Source organism: Salmo salar, chromosome ssa06 (genome assembly GCF_905237065.1).
Source record: "Salmo salar chromosome ssa06, Ssal_v3.1, whole genome shotgun sequence".
NCBI classification, from domain to species: domain Eukaryota; kingdom Metazoa; phylum Chordata; class Actinopteri; order Salmoniformes; family Salmonidae; genus Salmo; species Salmo salar.
In genome coordinates, this window is record NC_059447.1 from 3,152,229 (window position 1) to 3,165,000 (window position 12,772).

A 12,772-nucleotide genomic window follows, 5' to 3' on the forward strand; every position below is an offset into this window, starting at 1 on the left:
CATTTATTGTTGTTGTTTTCATAATACAGAAGCTTTTTCTTTTGCCCATTTTCATAGTCCTAAAACAATATTAAACAATATTGTGTGTGTGCGTGTGCGTGTGTGTGTGGCTACCTGCCACCCCAAAATAAGATGTAGCCTATTAGGGGCTATTAGTTAGTTTTCAGGCCTTGTGGGAGGGTTTTGAGTAGTCATTGGGATAGAAAAAGTCATTACATTAAATGACCTGACTGTTTGGATGTGTCTGTTAGTTACCTGTTTTATTTCAAAGATATAATGAATAAAATAATTATTTGTCACTGTGTTAACCACAACCAACATGTCGAATCTCTGTTTCGGGCTCAGTGCTCTAAAATTATTCTCTCTGGGGAGAGAGAGGTGGGGGGCACTGCCTCTAAAATTAGTCTCTCTGGGGAGAGAGAGGAGGGGGGCCCTGCCTCTAAAATGAGTGCAAATGAGGTAAGATAAGGGAGGTAAGGCAATAAATAGGCCATGGCGAAGTAACTTACAATAAAGCAATTAAACACTGGAATGGTAGATGTGCAGAAGATGAATGTGCAAGTAGAGATACTGGGGTGCAAAGGAGCAAGATAAATAAATAAATACAGTATGGGGATGAGGTAGTTGGTTGGGCTGTTTACAGATGGGCTATGTACAGGTGCAGTGATCTGTGAGCTGCTCTGATAGCTGGTGCTTAAAGCTAATGGGGGAGATATGAGTCTCCAGCTTCAGGGATTTTTGCAGTTCGTTCCAGTCATTGGCAGCAGAGAACTGGAAGGAAAGGCGGCCAAAAGAGGAATTGGCTTTGGGGGTGACCAGTGAGATGAGATAAGGTGGGGCTTTACCTAGCAGAGACTTGTAGATGACCTGGAGCCAGAGGATTTGGCGACGAGTATGAAGCGAGGGCCAGCCAACAAGAGCATACATCACAGTGGTGGGTAGTATATGGGGCTTTGGTGACAAAACGGATGGCACTGTGATAGACTGCATGCAATTTGTTAAGTAGAGTGTTGGAGGCTATTTTATAAATGACGTTCGCTGAAGTCGAGGATCGGTAGGATGGTCAGTTTTACGAGGGTATGTTTGGCAGCATGAGTGAAGGATGCTTTGTTGCGAAATAGGAAGCCGATTCTAGATTTCATTTTGGATTGGAGATGCTTAATGTGAGTCTGGAATGAGAGTTTACAGTCTAACCAGATACCTAGGTATATGTAGTTGTCCACTTATTCTAAGCCAGAGTAGTGATGCTGGACGGGCGGGCAGGTGCGGGCAGTGATCGGTTGAAGAGCATGCATTTAGGTTTACTTTCATTTAAGAGCAGTTGGAGGCCACAGAAGGAGAGTTGTATGGCATTGAAACTCATCTGGAAGTTAGTTAACACAGTGTCCAAAGAAGGGCCAGTTGTATACAGAATGGTGTCGTCTGCGTAGAGGTGGATCAGAGAATCACCAGCAGCAAGAGCGACATCATTGATGTATTCATAGAAGAGAGTCGGCCCGAGAATTGAACCCTGTGGCACTCCCATAGAGACTGCAAGAGGTCCGGACAACAGGCCCTCCGATTTGACACACTGAACTCTATCAGAGAAGTAGTTGGTGAACCAGGCGATGCAATCATTTGAGAAACCAAGGCTGTTGAGTCTGCCAATAAGAATGTGGTAACTGACAGAGTCGAAAGCCTTGGCCAGGTCGATGAATACGGCTGCACAGTAATGTTTCTTAGCGATGGCGGTTATGATATCATTTAGGACGTTGAGCGTGGCTGACCATGACCAGCTCGGAAACCAGATTGCATGCCGGAGAAGGTACGGTGGGATTCTAAATGGTCGGTAATCTATTTGTTAACTTGGCTTTCGAAGACCTTAGAAAGGCAGGGTAGGATAGATATAGGTCTGTAGCAGTGTGGGTCTAGAGTGTCTCCCCCTTTGAAGAGGAGGATGACCGCGGCAGCTTTCCACTCTTTGGGAATCTCAGATGACACGAAAAGAGGTTGAACAGGCTAGCGATAGGGGTTGCAACAATTTCGGTAGATCATTTTAGAAAGAGAGCGTCCAGATTGTCTAGCCCGGCTGATTTGTAGGGGTCCAGATTTTGCAGCTCTTTCAGAACACCAGCTATCTGGATTTGGGTGAAGGAGAAATGGGGGAGGCTTGCGGCAGTTGCTGTGGGGATTGCAGGACTGTTGACTGGGGTAGGGGTAGCCAGGCGTAAAGCATGGCCAGCCGTAGAAAAATGCATATCGAAATTCTCAATTATAGTAGATTTATCGGTGGTGACAGTGTTTCCTAGCCTCAGTGCAGTGGGCAGCTGGGAGGAGGTGCTCTTATTCTCCATGGACTTTACAGTGTCCCAGAACTTTTTTGAGTTTGTGCTACAGGATGCAAATTTATGCTTGAAAAAGCTAGCCTTAGCTTTCCTAACTGCCTGTGTAAATTGTCAGAGACCCCAGCCACCCCAGTCATATACTGTTCTCTCTACTACCACATGGCAAGCGGTACCGGAGTGCCAAGTCTAGGACAAAAAGGCTCCTCAACAGTTTTTACCCCCAAGCCATAAGACTCCTGAACAGGTAACCAAATGGTTACCCAGACTATTTGCATTGTGTATATTTGACTGTGATATGTGGTACCACCTAGATATCTTAAGAGGAATGCACTTACAGATGCCATATCGTAGTTTGACCCAGTTTCTCATAGCAGGAAAATAACATCAAATGTGCATTTTTATGTGGATTAAAGTTAATGAATTTTTTTTATAAGGGTTGATCCATTAATCATTAGGGTAAATGAAGTCTGACATTTTTGAAGTGGAAATTACACACTTTAGAAGCCTTTATAAAGCCTTGTAGTGGTTTAAATATTACTTTAAACAATAAAATCTAATGTACCAACATTTCTGAAAATAATATATAAAGCGTTTTAGAATGAAACTCTTGTTTCCCCATCTGAGCTCAGAGTAGATGAGAGATGTAATGTTTGTCTCTGTTGTGTTAAAGTCCAATCAAGCAGGAGAGACCAGCCTCCCCTGTTCCCAGCTGTGTGTCCATGAAGAGTGGCAAGTCTATGTATCAACCTGTAAACTTTAGAGAGGGAGACTTTTCTACTGAACAAAGGTAAGAAGAACTCATGGGTCATGGTCAGTGAGTTAAACAACACTCTAGTCATTTCTCCTCTCCCATTTTCCCATTTCTTTTCGTTGTTTTCATAATCCATAGACTAATCATTTTGTCCATTTCCTCATCCTAAAACAATATGAAACAAACACAACATTCCCTCAGTGTGTGTGTGTGTGTGTGTGTGTGTGTGTGTGTGTGTGTGTGTGTGTGTGTGTGTGTGTGTGTGTGTGTTTTTGTACTCCCTGGATGAGGAGATGTAATCTCATGTTTTGACCACAGAAACCAACAGGAGAGACCAGAGCCAGAGATTCTCAGTGGTCAGTCTTCCCAGAGTCATCAAACAGACCTGGCCTCCATATTCAGTGTATGTGGTCCTGTTATCTACATTTGTTTTTGTTTACCTCAAGTAAAGTTGATGTGTCAATCATTAATTAATGTGTTAATGAGAAAGCATTTAATCTCTTGCTTAACTTATTTACTTGATTTATTTCAGTTGCTTGAAGAGAATATTATGACATTTGTGAAGAACGAGCTGAAGTTGTTCAAGAGGATTCTTAGTCCAGAACTCCCAGAAGGCTTTGAGAGTCAGAAGCAGGATAAGGAAGTGGTGGCTGCTGAAGATGAGAAGCAGGAGAGCAGTGCGAGAGAGGGCGCTCTGAAGATCACACTGCACGTCCTGAGGAAAATGAACCAGAAGGAGCTTGCTGACACACTGGAGAAAAGTAAGACCTGTCTGCCTCATGTTGAATGCTGTTTTATAACATTTAAAAGCTGTAGCTAAAGTACAGCTAAAGTAGCTGTGTAACTCAGTGATATTGTAGCAGCCTTAACACATCACCTAGTGACCTCATCGAGTAGCAGCAGGGATGTGTTGTGGTGATTCATTTAGAGAGAGAGAGAGACAACATTAATAATACCATCAATAATACCAATAATTATATAATCAGTCACACCAGTCTGTAATGCATTATGAAAACATTTACACATTTATACAGTCAGTTAAGAGAAGAAAATATTATAATTTAAAACTTTAAAACAGTCCTACAATACTGTAGACATGAAAACAGACGTAATATTAATATCCTCTGTGTTATTTCATTCAGATGAGCTTGCTGGGATTTGCCAACGTGAACTCAAATCTAATCTAAAGAAGAAGTTTCAATGTGTATTTGAGGGGATCGCTAAACAAGGAAACCCAACACTCCTCAATAAGATCTACACAGAGCTCTACATCACAGAGGGTGGAACAGGACAGGTCAATAATGAACATGAGCTGAGACAGATTGAGACAACAACCAGGAAACAAGCAAGACCAGAGACTGCAATCAAATGTAACGACATCTTCAAACCCTTAACTGGACAAGACAAACGTATCAGAACTGTGCTGACAAAGGGAGTCGCTGGCATTGGAAAAACAGTCTCTGTGCAGAAGTTCATTCTGGACTGGGCTGAAGCCAAAGCAAATCAGGATGTCCAATTTGTATTTTCATTCCCTTTTCGGGAGCTGAATTTGATGAAAGAGGACAAACACACTTTCATTGAACTTGTCAATCACTTCTCAATGGAAACCAAACAATCAGGAATCTCCATCTACAACAAGTACAAAGTTCTGATCATCTTTGATGGTCTGGATGAGTGCCGACTGCCCCTAGACTTCCAGAAGAACAAGATCTGTTGGGACGTCACAGAGTCAACCTCAGTGGATGTTCTGCTGACAAATCTCATCAAGGGAAATCTGCTTCCCTCTGCTCTCATCTGGATAACTACCCGACCTGCAGCAGCCAATAAGATCCCTTCAGGGTGTGTTGACCAGGTGACAGAGGTACGAGGGTTCAATGACCCACAGAAGGAGGAGTACTTCAGGAAGAGATTCAGTGATGAGGACCTGGCCAGCAGAATCATCTCACACATAAAGACATCAAGGAGCCTCCACATCATGTGCCACATTCCAGTCTTCTGTTGGATTTCTGCAACAGTCCTTGAACACATGCTGAAACATAAGAGAGAAGAGATGCCCAAGACTCTGACTGAGATGTACACACACCTTGTGGTGTTTCATACCAAACAGAAGAATGAAAAGTATCTTGGGAAAGAAGAGACAGATCCACAATGGAATAAAGAGAGCATTCTGACACTGGGAAAACTGGCTTTTCAGCAGCTTGTGAATGGCAATCTGATTTTCTATGAAGAAGACCTGAAAGAGGCCAGCATTGATGTCAATGAAGCCTCAGTGTATTCAGGATTGTGCACACAGCTCTTTAAAGAGGAATGTGGGCTGTACCAGGACAAGGTATACAGCTTTGTTCATCTGAGCATTCAGGAGTTTCTGGCTGCTGTATATGTGTTCCTCTCTTTCATCAACAACAATGAGAATCTAATGTCTGAACCACAAGTTACTGAACTTACTTTCTACAAGAGTGCTGTGGATAAAGCTTTACAAAGTGAGACGGGAAACCTGGACCTGTTCCTCCGCTTCCTTCTGGGCCTCTCACTGGAGTCCAATCAAAAGCACTTACGAGGTCTACTGACAAAGACAAGAAGCAGCTCACAGAGCCATGAAGAAACAATCAAGTACATCAAGGAGAAGATCAGGGAGAATCCCTCTCCAGAGAGGAGCATCAATCTGTTCCACTGTCTGAATGAACTGAATGACCATTCTCTAGTGGAGGAGATCCAAAGCGTCCTGAGATCAGGCAGTCTCTCAAAACCCAACCTGTCACCTGCACAGTGGTCAGCTCTGGTCTTTGTGTTGCTGACTTCTGAAAAGGAGCTGGATGTGTTTGACCTGAAGAAATACTCCAGATCAGAGGAAGGTCTTCTGGGGCTGCTGCCAGTGGTCAAAGCCTCCAGAGCTGTTCTGTGAGTAAATAAAATGACATATAAGAACTAATCATCAGGAAGAAATATTAAGTTTAGAGAAAAATATGTATTATAATATGTATATAATATTTTTGGGAAAAACATATTGAATAAATGCATTGATTTTCACATTAGTATAACATTATGACCATACAATTCTAGGAGATGGAAGATTAATCTGTATGTTGTTTGAGAGAATAAACCAAATGCATCTGCCATTGTCCTTCTACACTACTTGTTAAATCAACAGTGTGTTTGTGAAGTCATGATGATCTCTTTGTCAGGCTGTCAGGCTGTGGAGTCACAGAGGAAGGCTGTGCTTCTCTGGTCTCAGCTCTGAGGTCAAACCCCTCACACCTGAGAGAGCTGGATCTGAGTAACAATGACCTGAAGGATTCAGGCGTGAAGCTGCTCTCTGCTGGACTGGGGAATCCCCACTGTAAACTGGAGACTCTGAGGTCAGTATTCCTGTAGTTGGTCAACAAGTGATAATTGTTCACCAGATTCACATGTGTTGACCAGGCACACATAGTCCACACCATATGTGTTTGGACAGTGAAGCTTACAGTTTTCATTTGGTACTTTGCTACAGCATTTTGGATTTGAGATAGAATGTTTCATATTAGGTGACAGACAATGTCACCTTTTATTTGAGGTTAATGGTGAGAGGTTAGCATGTTTTTTTGTAGTCTCTGTTATTGGTAATGGTGAGAGGTTAGCATGTTTTGTTGTATCCTCTGTTATTGGTAATGGTGAGAGGTTAGCATGTTTTGTTGTAGCCTCTGTTATTGGTAATGGTGAGAGGTTAGCATGTTTTGTTGTAGCCTCTGTTATTGGTAATGGTGAGAGGTTAGCATGTTTTGTTGTAACCTCTGTTATTGGTAATGGTGAGAGGTTAGCATGTTTTGTTGTAGCCTCTGTAACTCTCTTACTCATTATTATTCATGATTCATTCATGATCTTTCTCTATCATGGCAGTCACAGGCTTGATGTAGTCATTGTGTTCAAAGAATGTGTGACCAAATACTAAACTTTTGACTACTTTAATACACTATGAGTGAATTTGTCAGAATACTTATGACTTCTTCAAATGGGGGGCACTAGATACATAAAGTGCTTTTATTTTTCTAAATGGTGAAACAGATATGTATTCAAATACCCTTAAATAAAAGGTAACATTATATACTGTCACCTCATATGAAACATTTGATCTCAAATCCAAAATGTTGGAGTATAGAGCCACATTTAAAATGCTAACTTCACTGTCTGTCACGCCCTGACCTTAAGAGATCCTTTTATGTCTCTATTTTGGTTGGTCAGGGCATGAGTTGGGGTGGGCATTCTATGTCCTTTTTTCTATGCTTTGTGTTTCTTTGATTTGGCCTGGTATGGCTCTCAATCAGGGACAGCTGTACTTCGTTGTCGCTGATTGGGAGTCATACTTAGGCAGCCTGTTTTCCTTTGGGGTTGGTGGGTAGATATTTTCTGTTTAGTCATTTGTTACCTGACAGAACTGTTTGGCTGTTGTCTTTTGTTTAGTTGTAAAGTGTTCTCATTTTCCATTAAATTTCATGATGAGCACTAACCACACTATAGATTAACACACACACACACACACACACACACACACACACACACACACACACACACACACACACACACACACACACAAACTTACATCAGTAGAGAACTCCACCCCGCTTTAGGCGGCTATATTTTTCCACAGTACACATACTTTCCTTATCAACCTTGCCACCTGTCTTATAATCTCCTGCCAACTAGCCGTTCCCAGGCCGTTGTCTCCCTCCCTAACTTAGGGAGGCATCTTCTCCAGTTCCTTTCCCAAGGTCGTCTTATCAACTCTGCCCTGCTCATTTTGAAGTGCTTACACACAGTATTGGAATATAGTTTTTAACCCATTATTATAGCCTTTATAATTTCGAATACATTTCAACAGGTTATATGGTTTGAGTGAAATCATTTAGTCAAACCTTTAATCATATCATTTCCATTACAGTACTATACATTTTTCTTTCCACAAGTAATATTATGATAATTTATAATAATGATACATTCATTAATTTATGAAAAGATATGGCAGGTTTGAGGACACTGATATATCTGAATATGTTGAAAAATATACTGCCACTATTTTCACCAACAAAGAATAGCAGTGTGATTTTAATATGATTTGACTCTTTGCAGGCTGTCAGGCTGTCGAGTCACAGAAGAAGGCTGTGCTTCTCTGGTCTCAGCTCTGAGGTCAAACCCATCACACCTGAGAGAGCTGGATCTGAGTAACAATGACCTGAAGGATTCAGGAGTGAAGCTGCTCTCTGCTGGACTGGGGAATCCCCACAGTAAACTGGAGACTCTGAGGTCAGTATTCCTGTAGTTGGTCAACATGTGATAACTGTTCACCAGATCCACATGTGTTTACCAGGCACACATAGTCCATACCATATGTGTTTGGACAGTGAAGCTTACAGTTTTAAATTTGGTGCTATGCTCCAGCATTTTGGATTTGAGATAGAATATTTCATATTAGGTAACAGAACAGATTGTCACCTTTTTATTTGAGGTTAATGGTGAGAGGTTAGTATGTTTTGTTGTGGCCTCTGTTAACCTGTCTGGGAAACGTGGGACGCTTGCGTCCCACCCTAGTCAACAACCAGTGGAATCGCGTCGCGCGAAATACAAATACCTCATAAATGCTATAACTTCAATTTCTCAAACATATGACTATTTTACACCATTTTATAGATCTCCTGAATCGAACCACCTTGTCCAATTTCAAAAAGGCTTTACAGCAAAAGCAAAACATTAGATTATGTTAGGAGAGTACCCTGCCAAAAAAAATCACACTGCCATTTTCAAAGCAACTAGCATGCATCACAAATACCCAAAATACAGCTAAATGCAGCACTAACCTTTGACAATCTTCATCAGATGACACTCCTAGGACATCATGTTACACAATACATGCATTTTTTGTTCTATAAAGTTCATATTTATATATAAAAACAGCATTTTACATCGGCGCGTGACGTTCAGAAAATATCTTCCCTCAAATGCTTCCGGTGAAACAGCGCTACAATTTACAAAATTACTATTCGAATACATTGTTAAAATTTAATATTGTCATTCAAAGAATTATAGATTAACATCTCGTGAATGCAACCGCATTGCCAGATTTAAAAATAACTTCACTGGGAAATCACACTTTGCAATAAACGAGGTGGTATGCTCAGAAAAATAGGCTAGGCGATACATGTTAGCGCCATCTTGGAACCATCTAAAATCAAATATACTATTGTAAATATTCCCTTACCTTTGATTATCTTCATCAGAAGGCACTTCCAGAAATCCCAGGTCCACAACAAATGTCGTTTTGTTCGAAAAAGTTAATAGTTGATGTCCCAATAGTTCCTTCTTGTTAGCGCGTTCCGAAGGCTGCTCATAATGTACGAGGCGCGCTGGACTTGTCGTCACGAATGTGCAAAAAAATACATTTACGTTCATTCAAACATGTCAAACGTTGTATAACATAAATCTTTAGGGCCTTTTTCAACCAGAGCTTCAATAATATTCAAGGCGGACGATTGCATTGTCTTACTAAACGACTTACTAAACGCCCGCGTCATAGTAGTAATGGCCCTCCCCCTGTGACCAACTTCCCAAGCCTCTCTTTGGGTCAGTTTCTAGCATAGAAGACTCAAACCACTTTGTAAAGACTGTTGACATCTAGTGGAAGCCTTAGGAAGTGCTCAATGATTGATAAGTCCCTGTGTGTTTCAATGGCAAAGGCTTGAAAGTGATTCTACACATCAGATTTCCACTTCCTGTTAGGATTTGTCTCAGGGTTTTGACTGCCATATGAGTTCTGTTATACTCACAGACACCATTCAAACAGTTTTAGAATCTTTAGAGTGTTCTCTATCCAAATCTACTAATTATATGCATATTCTAGTTACTGGGCAGGAGTAGTAACCAGATTAAATCGGGTATGTTTTTTATCCGGCCGTGCAAATACTGCCCCCTATCCCCAACAGGTTAACTTTCTCACTCATTATTATTCATGATTCATTCATGATCTTTCTCAATCATGGCAGTCACAGGCTTGATGTAGTCATTGTGTTCAAAGAATGTGTGACCAAATACTAAACTTTTGACTACTTTAACCTCGTGGGACGCTTGCTGATCACTGATGTATCTGAAAATGTTGATAAAATATACTGCCACTATTTTCACCACCAAAGAATAGCAGTGTGGTTTTAATATGATTTGACGCTTTGCAGGCTGTCAGGCTGTCTAGTCACAGAGGAAGGCTGTGCTTCTCTGGTCTCAGCTCTGAGGTCAAACCCCTCACACCTGAGAGAGCTGGACCTGAGCTACAATCACCCAGGAGACTCAGGAGTCAGACTGCTCTCTGCTGGACTGGAGGATCCACACTGCAGACTGGAGAAACTCAAGTATGTAGAGGGTTGATGTCAATGTTCATATCAGACATGTTTGACTTATCAGGGTAGTTAAAACCTCTTGGGGCTATGTGGGACGCTAGCGTGCCACCCATGGTGCACCCTATCAACAGCAGGTGCATTTCAAGAGCGGCAAATTTGAAACCAAATAAATGTCAAAATTCAAATTTTTCAAACATACAACTATCTTACACCCTTTGAAAGATAAACATCTCTTTAATCTAACCACGTTGTCCGATTTCAAAAAGGTTTTACGGCGAAAGCATAAAGTTAGATTATGTTAGGAGAGTACATTGACAATAGCTGTGTGTAATGTTTTGTCAATTCAAAGACAGGCGTCACCAAAACCATAAAACCAGCTAAAATGATGCACTAACCTTTTACAATCTCCATCAGATGACACTCCTAGGACATTATGTTAGACAATGCATGCATTTTCAGTTCTATCAAGTTCATATTTATATCCAAAAACAGCGTTTTACTATGGCATTGATGTTCAGGAAATCGTTTCCCTTCAATAACCGGCAGTCAAGTCAGCACCACAAATTAAATAATTAAAATTAGAAAACATTGGTAAAATATTATATTGTCATTTAAAGAATTATAGATTTACATCTCTTGAACGCAATCGACTTGCCAGATTTAAAAATAACCTTACTGGGAAATCACACTTTGCAATAATCTGAGCACTGCGCCCAGAAAAATACGCTTTGCGATACAGACAAAGGGCCATGTTGGAGAGATCTAAAATCGAAAATACTATGTAAATAATCCATTACCTTTGATTCTCTTCATCAGATGTCACTTCCAGGAATCCCAGGCCCATAACGAATGTAGTTTTGTTCAAAAAAGCTCATCATTTATGTCCAAAAAGTCTGTGTTGTTAGCACATGATCTAAGCCCGCCGGACTTCACTTCATGAACGAGGGGAAAAAATATATTTACGTTCGTTCAAACATGTCAAACGTTGTATAGCATAAATCATTAGGGCCTTTTTTAACCAGAACATGAATAATATTCAAGGTGGACGAATGCATTCTCTTTTAAAACGTTTTGGAACGAGGGTACCCAACATGACCTCGCACGCCAGAGTCTAATCGCCCATCACCGTTCCAAGGCTCTTGTTCGGTCAGATCTCATAGTAGAAGATTCAAAACACTTTGTAAAGGCTGGTGACATCTAGTGGAAGCAATAGGAAGTGCCAAAACATTAATCAGCCCCTGTGTGTTTCAATGGCATAGGCTTAAAGGTAATTCAACACATCAGGTATCCACTTCCTGTCAGAAAATGTCTCAGGGTTTTGCCTGCCAAATGAGTTCTGTTATACTCACAGACACCATTCAAACAGTTTTAGAAACTTTAGGGTGTTTTCTATCCATATATAATAAGTATATGCATATTCTAGTTACTGGGTAGGATTAGTAACCAGATTAAATTGGGTACGTTTTTTTATCCAGCCGTGAAAATACTGCCCCCTAGCCCCAACAGGTTAAGACAAACATTCTTACCACTACTTGTACGAAGTTATATGATGACTGTGTGTGTGTGTGTGTGTGTGTGTGTGTGTGTGTGTGTGTGTGTGTGTGTGTGTGTGTGTGTGTGTGTGTGTGTGTGTGTGTGTGTGTGTGTGTGTGTGTGTGTGTGTGTGTGAGTTCAGGTGTATCCATCAATGACTGTCTGTTCTTCTGCTTACCACTACAGTGTGGAACATGATGGAGAGAACACAATGGAACCTGGGCTTAGAAAATGTGAGTGTTGACTGCTGAGAAGAATATAACTAAGAATAAGTCTTAATTCAAGTTAAGTCAAAGTCAAAGACCATCATCATTACTTACTTGGTCATATTAAATATCAGCTGTAGTTCTACAGAAGCAAAAATCAGGGACACCAAAGTTTCCAAAGAGTTGATATGACAACGTGTGTGTATGTATGTGGCGCATCCGAAATGTGTGTTTGTGTTCATGATGATTACAGGTGTGTGTGTGTGTGTGTGTGTGTGTGTGTATGTGTGTGTGTGTGTGTGTGTGTGTGTGTGTGTGTGTGTGTGTGTGTGTGTGTGTGTGTGTGTGTGTGTGTGTGTAATTAATGGGAATAAGTGTGTTTTATATTACCATACAGTATAACATATGATCATTCAACAAGTCTCAAGTTACCTGAACTTCTCCTTTTGATACCTAGAAACATCTACATTAAAATAATTAGTGAAAAGTGAGTTAACATTCTAATGTGAATGATGATGATTTCTAATATTGTGTCTGGTTTCATCCATCAGATGTCTGTGATCTCACACTGGACCTAAACACAGTAAACAGACTCCTCTC

At 40.9% G+C, this 12,772-nt stretch overlaps 1 protein-coding gene across 1 annotated transcript in view; it reads left to right on the forward strand.

The window, feature by feature from the left end:
• Positions 1-3,616: 3,616 nt before the first annotated feature.
• LOC123743528 (NLR family CARD domain-containing protein 3-like) overlaps positions 3,617-12,772 on the forward strand; it is a gene marked incomplete at its 5' end in the record, with an annotated part of 9,735 nt that continues 579 nt past the window's right edge. Inside the window, 5 exons of the mRNA XM_045721266.1 lie at positions 3,617-3,836; positions 4,218-5,973; positions 6,258-6,431; positions 8,179-8,302; positions 12,735-12,772. The exon at positions 12,735-12,772 is cut by the window's right edge and continues 579 nt beyond it. Coding sequence (XP_045577222.1) covers positions 3,617-3,836; positions 4,218-5,973; positions 6,258-6,431; positions 8,179-8,302; positions 12,735-12,772 — 2,312 coding nt within the window. The remainder of the gene's footprint in view (positions 3,837-4,217; positions 5,974-6,257; positions 6,432-8,178; positions 8,303-12,734) is intronic.